At 53.4% G+C, this 21,297-nt stretch overlaps 1 protein-coding gene across 2 annotated transcripts; it reads right to left on the reverse strand.

Annotated features, from left to right (window-relative positions):
* Positions 1–679: 679 nt before the first annotated feature.
* On the reverse strand, positions 680–20,556 carry IGSF22 (immunoglobulin superfamily member 22). 2 transcript variants are annotated; one of them, XM_045825440.1, is made up of 24 exons: positions 19,831–20,556; positions 18,993–19,124; positions 18,457–18,593; positions 16,088–16,228; positions 15,715–15,851; positions 15,276–15,375; positions 15,154–15,193; positions 14,761–14,935; positions 13,998–14,111; positions 13,314–13,476; positions 12,410–12,682; positions 11,181–11,465; positions 10,073–10,197; positions 9,843–9,984; positions 9,415–9,711; positions 8,024–8,326; positions 6,570–6,743; positions 6,247–6,375; positions 5,296–5,592; positions 4,749–4,837; positions 4,360–4,552; positions 3,360–3,659; positions 2,242–2,571; positions 680–907 (listed from the first exon to the last, which is right to left on the reverse strand). In XM_045825440.1, the coding sequence occupies exons 3-24, from the start codon at positions 18,566–18,568 to the stop codon at positions 837–839; spliced, it is 3,990 nt and encodes a 1,329-aa protein (XP_045681396.1). In that variant the 5' UTR covers positions 18,569–18,593; positions 18,993–19,124; positions 19,831–20,556; the 3' UTR covers positions 680–836. The 2 variants fall into 2 exon arrangements, with proteins under 2 accessions (XP_045681396.1, XP_045681395.1); XM_045825439.1 differs by lacking the exon at positions 18,993–19,124.
* Between the last annotated feature and the right edge of the window lie 741 nt (positions 20,557–21,297).

The following is a 21,297-nucleotide window of genomic DNA, read 5'->3' on the forward strand; positions in this document are numbered from 1 at the left end:
CTCTGACCCAGAATTCTAAAGGGAAGCCTTGGGCGGTGTTGAATACGCCATCAGTAGAGGGGTTGTACAGTTGTGGGGGTATGATAGAAGGCAACTCAAGTCCCTTGTGGGTGTTGGATGAATCAGTGACTTCGAACAAAAGGTTTTTACAGAAGTCTCTGGTAGGAGACAGCAAAAATATAAGTGGAGGAGGGAGGCTCAAAGCCCGTTATCCTTGTTTCAAGCCCTGTAGCTTCCTAAAGTTTTTTAAAGGAAGGATTCCACTGCCAACCCATAAGTTTGAAACTTAGAGCTGGATGAGTAATTCTTTCTAGCTCTGGGATGCTCTTGTTCTCAAAGAGTGGGAACCCTGGACACCAAAGAGGCGAGGTCCTGATCCCTTTAAACCCCAGAACTCTGATGACAGACCTACCTGGTGTGAAGAAACGTGAGGGAGTGGGATGGGGAAAGGATGAATCAGGCAAGACTTGCCCACCTAAACCCTGAGAGGACGGGAGGGTACCATGTAGCCACAGAGGAGGGGGAGGCAAAGACCCAGTCAAAAGGGTGGCTGGTCACTGCCTACGTGGGTGGGTTTGGACCAGGCTCTCAGCAGCCTCAGTGCATCCCCATTCCACCTCCATTTCCACCTCCTTGGTCCCTGATGTACATCAGCTGTACACCATCCTGAGGAACGGGAAAGGGTGAGTTCGGTCAGTTTATTGTCCCGTCCCTTCGCTGAATGTTTACATTGACAAGCACCAGAGAGCAAGCTGGGCTTCCCTTACTGGGGCCATGCAGAGGACAGGCCAAGAGGCCCACGTCACAACAATCTGGTGCCCGGACTGGGCTGGTGCTCACATAAGGTGCTTTGATTTCTTCTGTAGACTCTCGGTGACTGATGCTAAAATTGACTTGTCATCTTTGTCTGAAAGAACAAAGCAAGTATTTGTTAGTTTAGTGATGTCACGAGCAAGGGAACCTCCACATTGCTGGACTTGTAGTTACTGTGCAGGAACCAGGGACTGGACCCTGCCTGGGACCCTCAATTCTTCTCTGGGGTGGGCCCCAGCTCCAGCCTCCCAAGGCCAGCTGAATGTGTGTGGCCAAGAGCTGCCAGTTATTCAGCACTTAGTATTTGCCAGGCACTTCCATGCGCTATCTCATGTAAGCCTAGGAAGTAGAGGAAGCAGGCTCAGAGCGGCTTGCCAAGGTCACAGGGCCGGTCAGCGGTGAAGCCAGGCCCTGGGTCCATGGGCTTACAGCCAGAATGGAGTGGTCAGAAGTCTCTCCAGGTGTGGCGTGAAAGCTAGGTATCTTCCACTGTGCCTTCCCTGGTCTAGTTTTGTCACCCAGTTCAGCCACACTCTGAAGGCGTCACCTCAGTGTGCAAGGCACTTAGCTGACTTTCCTTGTGGATGCCTTTCCTTCGATGCCTCTTCCTTGTGGTCCTTTCCCCAAGGAAAAGGCATCTATAACAGGATGAAAAAGGTCTGTAACCATGGAGACCATGGACACTGGTGGAATGCCACAGAGAGTTCAGGGAGTGGCGGATGAAGCTGGAGACGTAGTTGAGGTGAGGGAGGAGCCTCTGTTGGTTGGGGTTTTATCAAGAGGATAGTGGGAAAGCCAGGAGGGAGTTTAGCCAGAGGGAACCAGGCAGTCAGCTTTGCCAGAGAGTTCATGCTCCTAGCTGTGTAGCTGTGAAGACAGTAGACTGTGTAGGAAGGAATAAGATATTTCCCTACATGTGTGCACATGAGCAAAACATGGCACATGTGTGTGGAGGGAGGGTCTCCACTAGTTAGTTCCCTTCAGTCCTCCCCCATTTGTGCCTCTCATCTGTCCTTATACTACGCCAGTGGTTTTCGATCTTGAATCACTTGCAAACATTTGTGATGTCAAGATTCCTCCCATGACCCTGCCAGAGAGATGTGATTCGTGAGTCTGTTTTAGGCCTGTTCAGTGTCTTTTTCCAGTCAAGTCTAGGCCTACCAGGGGTTGCAAACCGATCTGCGGAGTGTTTCTAAGCTCCCACATCTGCAGCGGCCAGGTACCTAACAAATGACATTGAGGATGGAGACGGGCACCAACTGTGGCTAATGTTTACACCACCTGATGGCAGATTAAGTAAAAACGTTGCCAGCCATAGGAAGACGGTCAACAACCCACAAGACTGCCTGCCATTTTGTGCCTCTGCCTCAGCAGGGAAGCAACCCGCCTCCCACCCCCACCCCCGGCCTGGGTCCACAGTGCTCTCACCATAGACAGTGAGCGTGCAGCTGCTGCGGTCCTTGCCCAGCTCGTTCTCCACCAACACGCTGTACTCGCCGCTGTCCTTCAGCGTACAGGTTGGGATGACAATTGTGCAGACACCACTGGTGGAGTTGTACCAGAACTTGGAGTTGGCCGTGATGTTAACATCGCCCTTGTAGAGGGTCACCGTGGGCCTCGGATTCCCAAGGAAGGCACAGGTCATGGTGCAGTCTTGGCCACGCAGCACCGTGTGTGGCTTCAGCGGAGTCAGGAAGCGCGGCGCGTGGCCCCAGTCCTTCTCCTGGTATGGCTTCAGCTTGGCGCTCAGGTCCTCGACTGCGCGTGGGATGCAGAGGCTGTGAATACCTCCAGGGCCCTACCCACCACTTGCCACCTCAGAGAGCCGAAGGCACCCCTGAGACCCGGCTCATGGAAACCCCATGACCTGGGTTAGAGTCTCACATGCCACCAACTCTGGGGACTGGCTTTTTACTTCTTCCTAAAGTTCCCCTTCTACCACCCTCCCACCCCCTTGCCACTTCAGGGCTACACAACCCAAGCCAGGTCTGCAGGGTTTTCTGCTTTTCCAGGCCCTGGAGTCCTAGACTTCTTTTCCAGACCAGAGCTGTTATCTTGCTTTTAACACCCTTCCAAACTTTCCTTGATGTCACCCCAGCCCCCAAGGGGGTCAGCGCTCTCCTATTTAGCCCTGCATTTCACATTTCCTGACACTATCCCTGCCCTTAAGCCCTCCTCCCCTCTGTTGCTGGAGTTCATGCCCGCTCCCTGCTCTCTCTGGTCCTCACCCCCGTCAGCCCCTGGGCTCAGAGAGGACCGCTCTCAGCATTACACCCATGCCCCTCCCTCTGGCCCAACACCGCCACTCAGTCCCCAAGGGCGCCTCCCCACCTCCACCTTAGTCCCACTCCTCAGTATACCTCAGAGGTGTCTTCTGCCCCAGGCTTCCTGACCTTGACTTCTCTGCTCATCTTCCCAACATTCACCTCCACCCTCAATGGTTCTCTGATTTTACCTCAAGTCCTGGGTACCCCTTCCGACCCCTCTGTCACCTCCAGCATCAGAGATCTTAGATGTAACCTGAACCCCCAAATACCCTGACTCACTCTTGTCCTTGTTGACATGCCAAGTATCCTTGGAGTCCAGCGGGTCACTGTCACCGATTTCGTTCCGGGCCAACACTCGGAAGTAGTACTTCCTGCCAGGAAGCAGCCCCGTCACCGTGTACTTGTTGCTGAAGACGCGTTCTGCTGCAGTGAACCAGGTGGCGGTGCTGGCATCCCGCTTCAGGATGACGTAGTGGGCCTCCCCGTCCTCCTGAACGTCGGGGCTGTGGTTCCAGGTCAGAGTCACCGTGTTGGGAACCTCCTCAAACAGCTGTAGGTTTGTGGGAGGCCGGGGGAAATCTGAAATGGTCAGAGGGTCCCTTAGCCACCCTTGGGAGCCTTGAGGACTGTGCCCCCACCCTCCCCCCCAACCTGCCAAGGCTTTTGAGTCTTAGGTAGCTGGTGGCTTGGAGTCAGAAAGATTTGTTTCCGGGGTGTAGCTCTGTCATCTACTAGCCCTGTGAACTTGGCAAATTACTTATTTTTCTGAGACTTAATCCTTCATTTGCAGAGTAGGGCTAACAGTAACTATCAGAGAATTGTTGTAAAGTGCCTGGCATATAATCACTGTTCAGTAGAAGTCCATCCCTTCATCACTTGGGGGTTGAGGGCTTTATTTAAAGCTGCCAGCCCTTTGTAAGAGGTTGCCCCAATTTTTAATGGACTATCTTCCTCTGTCCCTCCTGCCTGTCACCCGTTCTCTACTTGGTTTTATTGGACCTACTCTGAACATGTCCTGGAGCTCACTAGATAAGACTGCAGGAACTGAAATGAGGGCTCGGTCCTAGTTCAATGCCCTTGGGGCTTCAGGACAGTGAGGAAAAGCTGAAACTACCCTCCCCATTAAGGCAAAGGCTGATGAAGTTTTACTTTGAAGCACTAAAGAAGCCTTCACTGCCTTAAGGCGTGACTTTATAGTGGTAGCACTCAAGCAGCAGTAGGAACTATATTTGGGGGAGTGTGCAGTGGTGCTCCCTGAGGCCTCTGCCCACTGGCATACCTGCCACTCGTACATGGATGTCATAGTGTGCCTCTCCAAACTCATTCTGGAGCAAGATGCGGTACACCCCCGAGTCGGAGCGCTTGGTGCTGTTGATGAGGAACTGGGAATGGTTTTTGCCCTTGGTGATGGTTTCCCTGCCCTTGGTGGGGACGCCATCTTTCTGCCAGATCACGTTGGGTGGCGGTGAGCCCTGATAGGTACAGGAAATGGCTTCAGGGGTCATGCAGGTGGTATTCAGGGACAGGCCCTTCCCCAGTGTTGAGGAGTCTCCTGCCAGGCTCTAGTGTCAGGCGCCTGGCAAGGGGCAGAGGCAGAGACTGTGAGAGCTACGGTTGCCATCTCGGTTAAATGGTGGGCATTTGGGGCCAGGGGCAGGAATGACTCACAGAGAAGGCAGCGTGGATGCAGAGAGCTGTCCCCGCACGAACCACCATGTGACTCTTCAGCCGGGCGCTGAGGTCAAACTTGGGCGCAGCTGAGATGGAGGAGAGAGAGGCTGGGGCATGGACCTCTCTTTCCAGAAGACTCAGTCTTAAGCCTCCCCTCCAAAGCCCTTCCCAGCCTCTCCTCCTTCATGGCCCTGTTGTAGGCCATACAGACATCTGACAGCCCTGAACCACTATGGCACATGGTTTTCCTCATCTGTCTTCCTCTAATTATATGTAAGACCCTTGAGGGCAGGTCCAGTGTCTTCCTTGTTTCCGTATCCCTCACACCTCCTCTGGTACACGGTGGGTCCTGTTTGGTACATAATGACTTTGGGGTGGGGAGGGAGGCCCCTGAGGTCACCCCGGCTCTGTCCAGGCATAGTAAGTATGGGTGACTTCTTGATCGCAGCATGGCCCAATTTTCCCCTGTGGAATGAGGTCCCAGAGAGGAAGATTTGCAGGCTAGGATACGGGGGCCTGCAGCCCCGGCTCTCTGCATCCTCACCTGGTGGTGGCATGGCTCGGACCCCCTCGTCCAGCTCCACAGGCTCCCCAACCCCAGCCTCATTCACAGCCCGGATGCGGAAGAAGTATTTCTGCCTCTCGGTGAGGCCTCCCACTGTGTAGCAGGTGCCCGAGATGGGGATCTTCGTGCACTTGGACCACTCCTTGGTGTCTTCAGCCCGCATCTCCAGGATGTAGCCAGAGGGCGGGTCGCCCTCTGCAGGCTCCCGCCAGGCCAGGGAGATGCTGGAGTTGGAGGAGTCAGACACGTGCAGGCCCTGCACCAGGCCGGGGGGCTCTGGGGTGAAAGACGCATCTGCTCAGCCCCCAAACTCTTCTCCACTCAACCCTATGCCAGTGCCCACACTCAACAGCCCTGAACCTAACTTCACAGCTTCTACCTCCAACTCCCCCAGTTCACACCCTCCCCTCAATACCTGGCCTTGCACACTCAACAACCTCCAAATGCAATTTTCTCACTGACCTAACACTTTCACCCTTGAAGTTGGTATCCTCAAAATTCAACATATTCTATACATCCAACCCCCTACATTCAAAACCCCAACCTTTAACTCACCCTTCTCCACTACAGCCATTCACCTGCAGTACACCACCTCAACTCCTAAACTCGGCGCCCTCCCAACTGTCTACCAAGCACCCCTACTTCATTCTCAACCGCACTTCTACTCCCTCACCTGATACCAGAAATACTCAAGAGTTTAATAAAAAACTTTTTTCCCAACCTGACTCTTAACCTGGTTCTCAGTCTTTATTTGCTGGCTTTCTTATGTGTCTGAATTCTGTTCCTCCAGTAGGCTGGCAGCTTCCAGAAAGCGAAGCCTCTTTGATACCCCCCACCCCCTGTTAGACTTTGCCAGAGAAGAAATCCTCTCTCTCTACCGTGAACGGGCTAACTCCACGATGTGTAGTGGCCCGGCAGCCCCACACTCACTGACAGGGTCTTTGGCCACCACTGAGTTGGATGGCATGCTGGGATGTCCGGGGCCTGCCTTGTTCACAGCTATAACTCGGAATTCATATTCCGTATCCTCCAGGAGACCATCCACGGTGCACTTGGTGCCTGAAATGGGAATCTGAGGGGTCACAAGGCTGGGAGGTCCACAGGGTAAGAGGGCATGAAAGAGGGGGTCGGGGATCCTGTTAAAATTCCCAAATGAGCTGGGGGAGGCAGTACATTCAGAGCAGCAAGGGTACCAGGTCCATCCAGCCAAACCTCCCTTAGTTCCTCCTGGGCCTCTGTCCCAAGGAACTCACCCTGAATGGGATCCTTGTTGAATGGCACCCACAGGTTACTGCCTTTCTTCCTCCGTTCCACAATGTAGCCCAGCACTGGGGCTCCCCCGTCCTGGGTGGGGGCGTTCCATGTGATGGTTACCGACTCTTTGGTCACATCAGTCACTTGAGGCTGGGAGGCAAGGCCAGGGGGCTCTTTGGGGGATGGAGAGAGGGCAGAGGTTAGGAGAGAGGCATATGGACTACTGCCCAACCACTTGCCTACCTCTGACCCCTCCTTGAAAAACCAAACCAAACCTAGAACTCATGATTCTTAATCTGGCTGCACAATAATATGAAGCGGGAAGTTAAAAAAAAGAATATAAAAAATATGGACAATAAAACAGCAATAAATATGTATCTGTCAACAATTGAATCTAAAAAACAAAATAAACAAGCAGAACAGAAACCAACTCATAGATACAGAGAACATTTCGATGGTTGCCAGATGGGAGGTGGAACAGGGAATGGGTGAAAAAGGTGAAGGGATTAAGAGGCACACACTGGTTGTTACAGAACAGTCATGGGCATGTAAAGTACAGCAGAAGGAATATAGCCAATAACAGTCTAATGGCTATGAAGGGTGTTGGGTGGGTGGGAGATTTATCAGGATGATCACTCACTAAGTTGTATAAATGTCTAGTCACTGGGATGTATTGCCAAGCCTAATATAATGGTGTGTGTCAAATGTAACTGAAAATATATGTTTTTAAAAACACATGATTCTTAACTCTGTCTGCACATTAATATGAAGTAGGAAGAAAAAAAGAAACAAACCACCACTGATAACTAATGTCTAGGTCCTACCTCCAGATACTTTAATTTAATTGGCCTGCAGTGGAGGCCAGGCACCAGCATTTTAAAAAAGCTTTCAGGTGATTCTAACGTGTGGCCAAGATTGAGGATCACCGACCGAAACCTCCCAACCTGTGTCACCCCCAGTGTCCCACTTCTTCAGGTACTGTCTTGATACATTGGGACATGGAGATCAGCTGGAAGAAGTGTAGTGAGTAATTAATTACTAATCATAACTGGGAAGTTGACGTTGTCAAGGATTCTCTCTGGAAAAAACTCAGCACGGATAAGGTATTCGCTAGCATGCAAAGTTATCTCTAAAGTGACGTCCCTCTCACTCAGCGTCGGGTGATGGGAGAGACATCTGAAGCGAGAGACAGGCGGAGTCGGGCTCTGGGAACTGCGCGCAGTTTTGGACATGCGCACAGAAGTGTGCCGCGCATGCGCTCTGACGGGGAAAAAGCTGAGAATTCCCACTCCCAGCGATGTTTGGCCCTCACTCTGGAGCCCATCTGTCTTGTGGGGTGGCTTGAGAAATGAACCCGTGGAATTCCCTGCAGACCCGCATTCATTCCTCCCTGGCTAAAGGGCTTCATCCTGATCCCTGAGCTCCCCACCGAGCCTGCGGCCACCTCACTGACCGATGGGGTTTCCTGCAAACACTTCATCTGTCTCCAGGGGGTCGCTCACTCCTTCCGAATTGACGGCCAGGATACGGAACTGGTAGGCTTTTCCCTCTTCCACTTTGTTGGTGGAGAACTTGGTGACTTTGCCGTCCACCTCACCCACTTTGACCCAGGACTTCTTGCCGACGGCCCTCCGCTCCACGACGAAGTGAGTCACGGGCCGCCCGCCATTGTCCTTGGGCGCCTTCCACTTCATGTGCACACAGTCGCCCGACAGCTCCAGGAACTCCACGCGGCCCTGGGGAGGCTTGGGGCGGTCTGCGGACGGAGGACGGAATCAGAAATCAGGATGGAGCTTCGGAGCCCAGGGTCAGAGGTCCAGCCAGACTGGAGCACGGCTAGATTCTGCACTTTCTGGATCCCTCGCCCTTCCCTGCGACCACTGCCTCTCCTTCTAAGACATATCCAGAGTTCCATCCTTGTTCCCTGAGACTCCTGCCTGCCTAGGAGTGGGTGGACTAAAGACCTGAGGGGCCTTGGCAGATCCCCCTTCATCCCCTTCCAGACAAGATCACCCCCTTGTCCGAGTTCCCAGAACACCAGTGTTCTCTGGCATTACAGTCTGCCTTCTTTCATAATTATCTGTCTACCAGCTTCTGTTCCTTTGGGGCTTAGGGGTTGCTGGGGACACTTCACCTCTGTGTCCTCAGGACTGAGAACACGGAGGAGGTGCTAAGTCTTGCTGCTAAACTGAACTGAAACCCAAACCTGCCACAGCTGGGTGGAGACGCAGGAGGAGGAGGTGGTGACGGTGTGTGTGTGCTGCGTGTGGAATGTGAGTTCACGGAGGCCAGCTTCCCACCTCTTTCCTGATCCTTATGCTCAGGCCCATCTCAAATCCCATTCCCACCCTTATTCCACCTTCTTCTCCAACCTCATTTTATCCTCAACCCTGTGCCCCTTCCCCTCACTCTGTTTCCCCTCCAACCCCAATGCTCTTCCCAACCAACCTCACTTCCATCCCTAAAATCTCACCTCTCTTCTACCTCATTGCCACTGTACGTCCAACCACACCCTCCTCTCCAAGTCAATAACAGTACTTGAGTAACATTTGAAGGCCTATTATGCACTCTGCACTCTGCTATGTGCTTTATTCACTTGAAATAGATACTAAAAAAAAAAAAAAAGAAAATCACCCTCTTCCACAAGAGAAACTGAAGCTTTGGAAGGTTAATTGATTTGCCCAGGGCTACCCAGTTAGGAAGTGGGGCTTCTGGCCACAAAGCTAGCACTCCAATCCCTTTTCAACCGGAACTCCAACTCCGTCTCCAGTCTGCCTCCGACCCTGGGCACCGGGCAGTGGGTGCCCTCAGCCCAGCCCAGCCCAGCCAGGGCCCTGCCCTCACCCAGCACGTTGAGGTGCACAGTGGCTGTGGCTGAGCCGTGGTCATTCTTGAGCTTGAGCAGGATAAGGCCGCTGTCCTCCCGCACGCAGTTGGAAATGGTGAGCAGCGCCTGGTCGTCCTTGCGCTCCATGGACACGCGCTCCTCCTCTGTCACCTCCATACCGTCCTTGTACCAAGTCACTTTGGGAAGTGGCTTTGCCCGGAAGGGCACCTTGATGTGCGCAGTGTGACCCACCTTCACAGTCACGGGGTGTGCAGCCAGGGCCTCCAGAACCGAGGGGTCGATGGTAGGAGGGTCTGCAGGGAGGGGCGGTAGGGAAGGCTGGCCCAGTAGGGATAGGGGAGGCGTCGAGGGGTAGATGAGGAGCTAGGAGCATGTGAGCGGGGCAGGTGTGGTTGGGGCTCATGGACAGTGGTGGCAACCTTACCTGCAATGAAGACCGAGGCTTCGCTCTCTGCGCCCTTGGCCCGGAATGTGTACTTGCCCTCGTGCTCGGGGCCCATACTGGGGAAGATGAGCTTATGCACTGCACCCTGCTTCACGATCTGCACGCCTGGCAAGTCTGTGATCTGTGGGGGCGAGGGGTGGGCATGAGTGTGAGTGTATGCCCGCTGAACCCCTCCCTCCTTAGGCCCCTTCCCTAGCCCCTGCTCCAACCTCCTTGCCGTCCTTCAGCCACACACCCTCCACCTTCTCGTCGTTCAGCACTACGCACAGCTCAGCCGGGGTGCCGGTGGCCGCGTGCACGTCAGACATCCCGCTCTTCACTGTGGCCAGACGCTCTGGGGAGAGAGGGGGCAGGGGCTTTGGGAAGGGGCCGGTGTGTTGCGTCTGTCAAAGTCAGTTATGATGAGCAGGAGGTTTGGAAATGGCCAAGGGGCGACTCGGGAATGGTCAGTGTGGGGATGGAAGCAAGTAGGTGAAGGGTTCAGGGAAAGGCTGTGGCATTGGGAACTGGTGACCAGGAAGACTGGGAGATGGCTAACGGGAGGTGGGTGGGTAGCTGATTATCACAGAATGGTCAGCGGGCACTTAGGGTGCTCAGTCAAAGAAGGGGACTAGATGGTGGGGATACAGGTGGTTAGTGGAGTTGGGATGTTGAACTGTGGTTTTGCTGGTCTGTGGGATGCCCAGGGTTATCGGGAATTGCAGGTGGGAAGGGTCAGCAGGGAATGGTCAGGGCTAGCAAATAGGGGCTCTTCGGGGTAAGGGGTGAGGAATGATCATGGTTGCGGGGGACAGCCAGAGGCTGGAGGTCAAGGATGAAAGAAGTCAAGGGATTTTGGATAGAGTTTTATGAGAGATGGGGAGACAGCGATTTTCAACCTTTTTCATCTCATGGCACACACAAACTCATGACTAAAATTTGGCAGCCCACCAAAACATATTTTTGATGATCTGACAAAAGAAAACAGGTGTAATTTTGATTCATTCACACTGGGTGACTATTGTTGTGTTGGCTGTTGTCATTTTGGTATTTGACAATCTAAGGGAAAAGAGGTCAGTGCCCCTGACTAAATAGTCAGGTAGTGCATGCTTTAAAAATTCTTGTGGCACACTGGTTGAAAATCACTGGTCTAGGAGGTAGAGATGTTCAGGGCCTGCAAGGTCGAGACGGTCAGAATTTGGGAGATTGGGGTGGTCAGAGTGGGGAGGTGGAAATCAATCATGGTCTGGGGGAGGGTCGGAGTCAGTAGGGGTGCAGAACAGGGAACTGTTTGGGTCGGGGGCTCGGTCGGTGGGGACTGACAGGGTGGGTGTGTACCCTCCACGGTGACCATGGCAGTACTGTAGTATTCCGTGGGGTCCCCGTCCTGCATGGCCACCACAGTGTACTCGCCACCGTCGCTGAGCTGTGCGTCCTCGATGATCAGCTCTGCCCGCTTGCCCTCGTGGTTCATGCTGTACTTGGTGCCACGCGCCAGCAGCTGCCCGTCCTTCTTCCAGCGCAGTGTCACGTCCTTGGATGTCAGCTCACACTCAAGGCACGCCCGGCTCCTCTCTTTCACACGCACATTCTTGAGGGTGCTCACAAACTTGATGGGGATGCCTGCAGACAGAGAAACACTTGGGCCTGCCCCCAACCTCTTATACCCTTTTCTGCAGCTACAGGCTGCTCTGCTCCTCTTATTGGCCCCAGAAAACGCAGGGACTGGTGACGTGGAGTACGTTTGCGTGCGACACGTGCCCCATGGAGGCACATGGCAGGGAGAATCCCAGCTCTGCCCCTTACACCCGGCTGACTGTATGCAATGCGTTCATTCTCTGAAGTCTCACTTTCCTCTTTGGTAAAGTGGGATAAATGCCCCCTTGTAACTCCAGCCATAATTGCATTGTTTCTCTAGTGTCTGAGTCTTTATACATGCCATTCCCTCTGCTGAGAATGTCCTCTCTTCTCTTGGCTTCTCTGAAGGCTGAACTACTTTTTGTTCTTCTTGGTAAAGCTTGACCACCACCTTATCATATTATTTCTGACGTTGCCAGGTGGTGCCTCTTCTTGGGCTCCTACAGCTTCTGTGTCTCCCTCCATCACAGTAATGATAACTCCATGTCACATGTGTCGAGTGGGGTTCACATGTGAAACGTGCTTCTTGGTGTACCCACCATCATGTGTGATTCTCTGAACGAGTTATAAGAATGTGAGTAGTCAAGAGCGATGTGTTGTCACATATGATATTAGGGCCATAGAGGCTACTAATTTCTCAGCCCATGATTTCCCAGCTGACAATAAGACCCCAGTGTATCTTGACTCCTTGCTTAAGAACTTCTGTTCAAATTTCATTTCCATATGTGCCTTTCCAACCAGACTGGGAGCCAGTGAAGAGGTGAACCCTTTCTCTTTCTAGTACCCATCAAAGGGCCATGCAAAGAGGAGATGGATGGGTGGGTAGATGGATGGATGGACGGGTAGATGGGTGGGTGGATGGATGACTGCCCACATGGAGGTTGCTGTGGCATAAAGCCCACCCCTCAAGAACTGGCTCAACCACTCACGGTCAATAGTGAGCTGGGCCTTCTGTACCAGGTCCCCCGCCTCCACAGAGAACTCGCCGCTGTCACTGAGTCTGGCATCCTTAATCTTAAGTGTGTGGGTCAGACCATCCTCCGACACTGTGATTTCATACTTGTCATCCCTCTTTAGCTCCTTCCCATTGAACTTCCACACAAAATTAGGTACTTTCTTGGAGAGGCGGATCTCAAATACCGCTGTCTGGCGCTCTGTCACCTTCACCGGCTTCATCTCTCCCAGGAACTTCAGTGGCTCATCTGCAGTAAAAAGTAGGAGGGGCGGTCACTGGACTGCAGCCCTATCTCTCCTGAGGAGTGGGATGGAGAAGGGGACACAGAGAGCCCGGTGTCATTGGCCTCCAGTAGCCCACAGTTGGGGAAAGTATCCTTCCTTTCATCCTGCTTGTGAATCCCGGAGTCCCCTCTCATGGTGTTTATACAGTCTCCTCCCGATTGATTTCAACAGCAGTTTTAAAAAGCACTTATGTAGTTTTGGATATGGTGCCAGGCACTCTTTTAGCCAATGTGCACATATGAAGGCATCTAATTCCCACACAGGTAGATTCTGCAATTATTCCCCATTTTGCAGTTGGGGAAACTGAGGCTAAGCAAAGTTAAATAACTTGCCCCAAATCACACAGCTCATAAGTGACAGAAGCTGAGATCCGAGTCTCAGTAGTTTTATTCCAGAGGCGGTGCCCTTCACCGCTCTACTACACTGGCCGTGGCAGTTGTCTCTCTGCTCCATGAACTCCCACCCCCACGCAGGCCTTTCCTGCAGAGCCCCACAGTCCTCCCTTCCATTTCCCCATGAACCCCATCCTTGGCTATTCCTCCCCCTTCACCCTGACCTTGTCCTCCTGGTACCCTCTGATGCCCACATTCATACCCAGCACTTTGAGCTGGGCAGCCATCCGCTTGTCGCCCACATTCAGGGTGTAGATGCCTGCATCGTTCATGGTCACGTTGGTAATAACCAGCATGTACTTGGTGCCCACCTGCTTCACATCATACTTGCCCAAGGAGTACTGGATCCTCAATGGTTCAGTATCCTGTCTCATACAATAGATAGAAAAGTTGATTGAAGTGGTGTAGGAGACTTTCAGACTAGTCCCCAAGGTTAGTCTGAGCTGGAAGGTGCCATGCCTACTTCTCTCAGGGCCTAAAATGGACCCGGAGGCCCCTAAGATCTCTCTGGCCTCATCATCCAGCTCACGGGATCCAGCATCCTTGCTTTCCCTAAGGCCTGAACTCTTCACACGCATGAGGTCACTAGATGGTTTCTCTTAGGGGCACAGATCTTCAGTGACTTCGAGGGCCATCTAATCCAGCCTTTTCAGGTGGGTAGACTGAGGCATAGAGTGAGGAAAGTAATGCCTCAAATTAAACAGCAAAGTGGCAGAACAGCTAAGAACAGAGCCCAGCTTCCAGGCAGATTCAACCATACCAGCAGGCACCCCCTCAATGGGATGTAAGAGAGGACATGGGATGGATTGTGAGAGGGTCTGCAAAGGGAGGGGTGCAGAGAGGAAATGATATTGCTGGGGTGGGCCCTGATGAGGTGCTCCCCTACCTTGACCCAAGTCATCTTGATATTGGGATCCTTCAGCTCCATGATGCAGTCAAAGGTCACCGTTGTGTCAATCTTGGTCTCTATGTCTTCCAGGGGCTTCAGAATCCGGATGGCCTGAGAGATTGTGATAATAAAATGGCAGTGTCAGGGGCACCTGAAGCCTGCCCAGTCTTGTGCCCCCAATGCTGGAGGAGCACCCCAAGGGTCTGGGGAGAAACAACTGGACTGATTAGACAGATGTGCTTCCTCCTACCTCCTGCCACTGACCAGCTGGAAGATCTAGGGGGAGGCAGATACGCTGGGCAGGGGGGTGAGGAAAGCACCATCATTCACAGGACAGTCACTATGGCCCTGGGCCCATTACACAGATTTTCTAATTCCAATGTAGATGCTTAATAACAACAAGCTGGTTGAGTAAATGAATGACAATACCAACACAAAAACAAATGAAACAGGAAAGTATAATTTTCATTTGGCAGATGAGGAAACTGAGGTTCAGAGAGATGCCCAAATTCACACAGTTAATAAGGCAGTAGAACCAGGATTTGAATCCAGGCCTGTCTGAGTCCAGGTCCATGCACATATATTAGGGAGTGGTGCAGAGAGGAGAGGTAAAAGGTAAATTGAGTTCCTTTCCTGCTTTTTCCATGGAGAGTATATGCCGTTGGGTTTGTGTGTGCAGGCCAGCAGACACACGGGAGCTAGCACTTTGGGTGAGATCCAGGCTCATCCTGCTGACCCCTGCCCCAAGATGGGTACTGACCTCCACCTCTACTTTTTTCATCCCTTTGAGCTTCTTGAGCAGCCCCCGGAAGTCAGTGAAACCGTACTCCATGCAGACCTTCTCAAAGTCCTTCTTGGGCACCTTGGACAAAATCTCCAGCATCTCCTTCTCATCTGTCACCTTCTTCTGCTTTTTCTTGGGAGCAGGGGGAGCCCTGGGAGGAGGTGGGTGCCAAGCTTGGACTCAGCAACTCCCCCCGAAGACAGAAGAAGCCTCTCCTAACCTTCAGATACCTGCCCCACTCCCTGGTTTCTTGGAGCTTGGGCCATTAAATCCGAGCCCTGTTGAGAGGCCTTCAGGAAGCTCTAGCCTGGAGGGTGGGGGGGCGGGGGGGGACAGCCTCTGGGCAGAGGAGCCTCCTCCCAGTCTCACCTCTTCTTCAACATCTTTTTGAAATCCAGTTTATCTTGACCTGAAGACAGAGAGAGGGGCAGGGTCAGAGAAGGGGTGTTTGGTCCTTAAGAAGAAGGGCCAGGAGGAGGGGGCTAGCCTACCCTCTGTCACCAGCAAGGACACGGTGTAGATGGCATCTGCATGCTCATTGCTTGCAATGCACTTGTAGTTGTCAGAGTCATCTGTGGTCAGTGGCTCCAGCTGGATCAGAGTCAGACCATTAGTAAAGACAGGGAAGGGGACCACAGGGAGACTTTCTGTGGGAAAGGAGGGCCTATTTGGGGAGATGAGGTAGGCGCTGAGTGATGGGTGCACGTGTGGAGGATTGAACAGCCCCTAATTTTGGTCCCTTGCTCATTTTGGTCCCCAGCTCTTGAATGGATTCTCTTATCCTGCCCCACCTCTAGGGCGATGACGGCCTCTTTTCCCATCTCCCAGTCTGGGGTCTTGCTGTAACTCTTGTGGGAGAGAAGATTCGCGGCTTGCCCAGAGGAGAGAGGGACCTCACGGGTAACAGGATCGCAGGCTCAGGCCCCGCACCTTCAGCACATGCTCCTTGTTAATGCCGTCGTAGAACATCTTGGCAGACTCCTTGATGGGGATGCCGCTTTCCCTCTTCCAGGAGATGTTGGGTTTGGGGTTTCCCTGCACCTGGGCTCGGAACACAGCTTTATCCCCTGCAGTGGGCACAGGACACAGGTTCACATCTTAGCCTCCAGGTAGCACCTTCTGTCTGCTCTCTGCCTCCTTCCAGGGATCTCACCCAGCCCAGGCAGGAGAGGGACCCCAGGCCTGGCTCTGTCTGTGTTCATGTATTAAGGGACGGTGGGGATGGTGGTGGCGTGGCTGGGGCACTGGGGAAGACGGGGAAGCACCCATGGGCCTGTGGAGACAGGAAGTGTGGATGACTCACCCTCAGATGCGGTGACTGGACGAGGCTTCTCCACGAACTCTGGGACACTCTCGCCTTCAGGGATGTTGGAACTCCGAGTCACCAAACTGAAGAACTCTACAGTGCTCGATGACTTCCTTGTCACGACTTCCTCTGCAGCAGCTGGTGAGAGGTCAGAATGAGCTCCAGGCGGAGCTCAGGCCGGGACTAGAAGGCTGGACTTTTCTTGAGGTGATAGTGGGGCACTTTAGGCCAGCGTGGGCAGGACCGGCTTTGGACACGTAAGGAGGCCCTTGGAGTCCCAGAGTCATTGTATTCTAGTATGGCAACCTTCAACCACCAGGGGGAGCCAGTGTCTCTCCCACCCCTCCATAGTCCAGCACTGTTTTGGAGCCAAAGACCTGAGTCCTTTTTTTTTTTTTTTTAAGGAGACTTCTCTTTGGGGAATTTTATTTACTTTTAGAGAGAGGGGAAAGAAGGTAGGGAGAAAGAGAGGGAGAGAACCATCGATGTGCGAGAGAAACATCAAGTGGTTGCCTCTCACATGCCTTCAACCAGGGACCTCGCCTGCAACCCAGGCATGTGCCCTGACTGGGAATCGAACTGATGACCTGGCAGTTTGTGGGTGGACGCCCAACCCACTGAACCACACCAGTCAGGTCTCTTTGGGAATTTCCCTATTTTTTGTGCTTCTTTCCTGGAAGCCACCCAGTAGCATCAGGAGGGGCTGGCCTGCTCCTGCTTGCAAAGCCTGGTAGCTAGCTGAGCTCTGTTGTGGGCCTTTTCCCTGCCCTTCTGTGGGCTCAGCCTTCAGTCCCATGGAGAAGTGACGCCTGAGTGAGGGACAGGAAGCAATCCCAGTCCAGTGGGATTCCCTATCTGGGAAACTCATTATTGACAGAGCATATTCAACGCGGTAATACAACTTTATATTCGGGAAACAAAAACTTGTTCGTTCAATATAAACAACACCACACAGAATCTTGTTGGCTGGTGAGTTAATAACAATTGCTCTGAAGCGTAGAGTCCTTTCCTTATGTCCGGCACTGTGCTAAGCACATTTCAGAGATTATTTTATTTAATCCTCATAATGACCCAGCAAAGGAGGCACCTTTGTTATCCCACCAGTCTGAACGACTGAGAAGAGAAACACATGTTGGGAAGTCCCGTGGCCTGCTGTTAAACAGTGATCGGAGGTCTCCAACAAGCAGCAGGCAGGCTGCACTGGGCCTGTGCCTGTGTGTTGTTTGACCTCTGCAATGATGAGACAAAAAGCAACCCTATATCTAAAAATTGTGAGATTTTAGGAAAAAAATTCAGATTTCTGGGTTCTCGTATGCCCACATGGTAACAACCAGTGGGAGGTGAATATGGCGGCCCTTCAGATGGGGCACGTCCTCTCTGATCCACCTCAGTCTCTTCCACGCATCTGTGTTCCCTGCCTGGACCCTCTCGGTCAGTGGTGTTAAACTCTGGTTGCATATTAGAACCTCTGGAGAGTTTTAAAAAGAAACACACACCTGGTTTAACACTTGGGTGAGGCTCAGGTATTGCTATTTTTTTCATTCCTTTTCCTCTTACCGCCATACCAAGATGGCTGTAACGTGCAGCTAGCGCTAAGAATTACTCCATAATCACTGGAATTTGCAACTTCTGGTCTCAAGTTCCCGTTGTCTCTTTGCTCTGCTTCACTGGGGGCTTGGTATATAGCGTGTTTATCTGGCTTTGACCTCTGTGCACAGAGGACTTTGCAGGACAGTCTCTCCAGGACTTTGAGGGCGGGGCAATGACTGGGAGGACGGATATTCAATATCCTGGCCCTTGGCCATCTTTTAATCACTTCTCCCTAGAGACATGACTAAAACAATCTGTTCTGCTCGGGGACCATGTCTCAGCTTTCTCTCTCCCAGGTCTGGTCCCCAAGGGCTGAGAGCCTGGAAGCTTAGGTCACTTGTTTACCTGTTCATCCGCTCTCCACTGGCAGTTCAAAGCTTCTAACTCTTAAGTGGAGCAGGGTCAGCATTACTCTTATGCAGGCAAGGCAGCTACCTCCCTAACTTCCTCAGTGCTGAAACCCTCCCATTGGAGATACATGTGTTTACCTATGGCTCTGAGTCCCTCAAGCATCTAAGAGTTCATCGGTCACTCCCACACAGCCATGTGATGGGTTTTTCCTAAGCTGTTTTCCTGAAGAGCAGATCTATGAGTGAACATCCAGCCCGCTGAAGCTTTATCAAAGCACAGATTAGAAGTGCAGGATGGGAGAGAGTGGCTCTCAGTGTCTCGGGCTCTTGAGGGGCCCAGCAGTCACAAAGACCCAGGCACCCAGGGGCTGGATGTGGAGGAAGGCAGATTGTCCCCTGCTGACCCCTCCTCCCCATTCCACTTGCCTCCCACGACCTTGGTGGTCTGCGAGAAGGTCTGCACGTGGGTGGTGGAGCTGGAGAACTCCATGGACACGTGCTCCTGCATCATCTGCTTGGAGTGGTGAATGGTTGTCATGGCGACAGCAGACGTGGGCCCTCACCTAGGAGGACAGGGAAGGGATGAGGCCAGGAAGGACAAGGAAGGGAGTAGGAGGGAGATTCAGAAATGTTCATGTTTGTGCACACGTGTGCAGGGGACAAGGCAGGTGGACATAAGGAACAATGACATTGCACTGGGGAGGGTGAGAAGTCGGACAGCCAACCTCTTCTCCCTGGTCCCTCTCATCCCTTTATATCCCACTTTCCCAGCCTGGTTACAAGGACTGATGGGCTCATCCCCCACGGAACAGCCCCACACCAGTCCGCATTCAGAGAGGGAGGATGCAGGGCCTAGGTTTATCTGGCGAACCGAGTGAGCTGTGGATCGCTCTTGACAACTAGGTGGAACTAGGGAGGCGGTGCTGGCCTGGCGGTTTCATCGGAAGGGAATGAAGTCAGACCTAGGAAGGAGCCTCCTGACTAAGCCGTGCTGCAGCAGGCCCCGTGAGGGAGCTGTGGATTTTCTTCCCGGGCCCCGGGGACCCCTGGCATCGGCGGAATGCTGAGGCAGATGACAGCTCACTTCTACAGCTCTTCCGTTGGTGACAAAGTAAAGACAGAGGTTGAGTTTTTATATCTTATACTTTTTTTGAACTGGTAATTCAGTCACATAGTTAACCAGTAACATAGCATAAACATCTTTACGCAGAGGCTCCAGTCCGCTCTCGAGCTCGCCCCCTCCCAGCTTCCCCTCAGCAGGTGAGCACCGGCGGTCTCCAGGCTCCTTTGTGAAAATCAGAATGGCTTTGACCTCGTCCCCTTTTCTACATGTCAGGTGGTTTAATATATACACTACTCAGCCCCCTTGTCACCTCCTACATCTTGGGGGTCTCTCTACACCAGCTCATCGAGTTTCCCCGTTCTCGTTAATAGCTCCACAGCATCTCAACAGAGGCAAGCACCTGCCGCCTTCAACCTGAACAGCGTGGCAGCTCCTCAACCTCTGCTCTGCACAGGAGCAACTGCTGTCGGAGAGGTAGAACCTGCCTAAGGTCACTCCGACTGGAGTCTTGGCCTCCTGATGCCCCAGTCCAGTGCCCTTCCAGGGACCCCGCAAGCCCTGTTTTGAGCTGGGCAGTTTGAGGCTGGACTCTACCCCCTGCCCCACCTTGATGTAGCTCCGCTTGCCCTGTTTCTCCTCCTGGGTTCTGACACCGCCTGTCCCAGCTCCTGCCGTCCCTCTCTGGGCCCAGAAGGTAGCAGGCTCTGCCCCTTCCTGAGGGACAAGGGAAGTCTTACCTTCGTGTAACCAGTTTCTCCTATCACTCAAACGCTGTGTCCACGGCTTCAGAGGTGAGGCTAGTGCGGCTTTGGAGGTGAGGTTAGTGCTGAGGCTGTCGACTGGCCAGTCTTCTTCCTTTGCCTTAACCGTGCGGCTGCCTGTTCCTTAAATGTCTGGCCCCTGGGGGCAATTCCCTAATCAGGTCCTGCAGCTGCCCCAGCTAGATGACACACTGCTTTGGAGTAGGGGTGGGGGTGAGGGGCCGTGAGGCTGGCGCTAAGGCTGGAGGAAGTGCTGGGCAAGTGCAGGTGGGGGCCTCCAGGGGCGTTTTGCCCATTCCCTTGTGGCAGAGGTTTTGTTCCCGCTGCTGCTGGGTGGGAACCACCTGAGCCGAAGGGCTCAGGGCAGCGTGTGTGTGAGCGTGTGCACAGTCCTCCGGGAAGGTCAAGGGGCTCCGCCACGTTGCCCCAATCCAGGGGAGCACCACAGGGCTGCCCGGGGGAGGAGAGGGAAATGCTAGCCCCCCTCACCCTGCCCACTCCTACAGCCTACTCCCCCAGTCTCCGGGGGAGGGCAGGAGGCCCGGCCTGCTGTTGGAGGGTGGCTGGACAGCAGCTCGCCTACTCCTGACCTCCATCCCGGCTGTTCGAGCCACTCCCTGTTGTTCCCTGCATGTGGCGTACCTGTGTGGCTAGACCCTCGACCAGCCCATCCAGGGTTCTGGTGCCTGTAAGGACCTGCCAGCTGATCAGCAGCCCTGCCCTGGACCCCCTCCTGCCCCCAAATGACCTCCACCTGCCAGCCCTGGCATCACACTTTTGCTGCATCCCTGGGGGCAGGGTCAAGAATAGAGCAGGAGTGTCCAGAACCTGAGCCCATGGGCAGATTCTCCAGGCCCCTTGGGAGGGGCTACTCTCAGCCCAGACCTTAAAAGGGAAATTACCGGGTTGCAGCTGCCGTTGGGAGCTGTAGGGCTAACACGGGTAAGTGTGCTGTCCAACAGGGAGGGGCCTGGCAGGGCGACCTGAATGTTCCCAACGCCCCTCCGGCCCCAGCCTTGGTGTCTCTGGCCCATCCGTCAGAACCTGTGCCCTGCCAGCCACTCTGCCTCGGCCCAGGGCTCCGGCTGGATTGGGTGAGAATCTTGTCTAATGACGTCTTTGGCTTTGCAGACCTGAGTTCGCTTCATACTGCCAGTCTCCACAAGGGGGTGTTAGGGAGGTTGAGGGCCAGGCTGTGTCGTGTGTGTGCCCACACGTGTGCACACTCGGAGGGGGAGGAGACAGTACTGGGAGGCAGGGAGTGGCGGGAAGAGGTGATCACACAGACCCAGGAGGCTAGTTTTGCTCAAAATGCTCTGTTTATTGCTCTATTCAATGACCACGAGCAAATTATAAAAAGACACCAAATGTCTCTGTCTGCCGTGGAATAAATATTTAAAGTCAGCAGTAAAAACACGTGGCTCCAAGATAACACATGTCGCC

This window comes from Phyllostomus hastatus, unplaced genomic scaffold (genome assembly GCF_019186645.2).
Source record: "Phyllostomus hastatus isolate PE091 unplaced genomic scaffold, TTU_PhHast_1.1 phas_scaffold_585, whole genome shotgun sequence".
NCBI classification, from domain to species: Eukaryota; Metazoa; Chordata; class Mammalia; order Chiroptera; family Phyllostomidae; genus Phyllostomus; species Phyllostomus hastatus.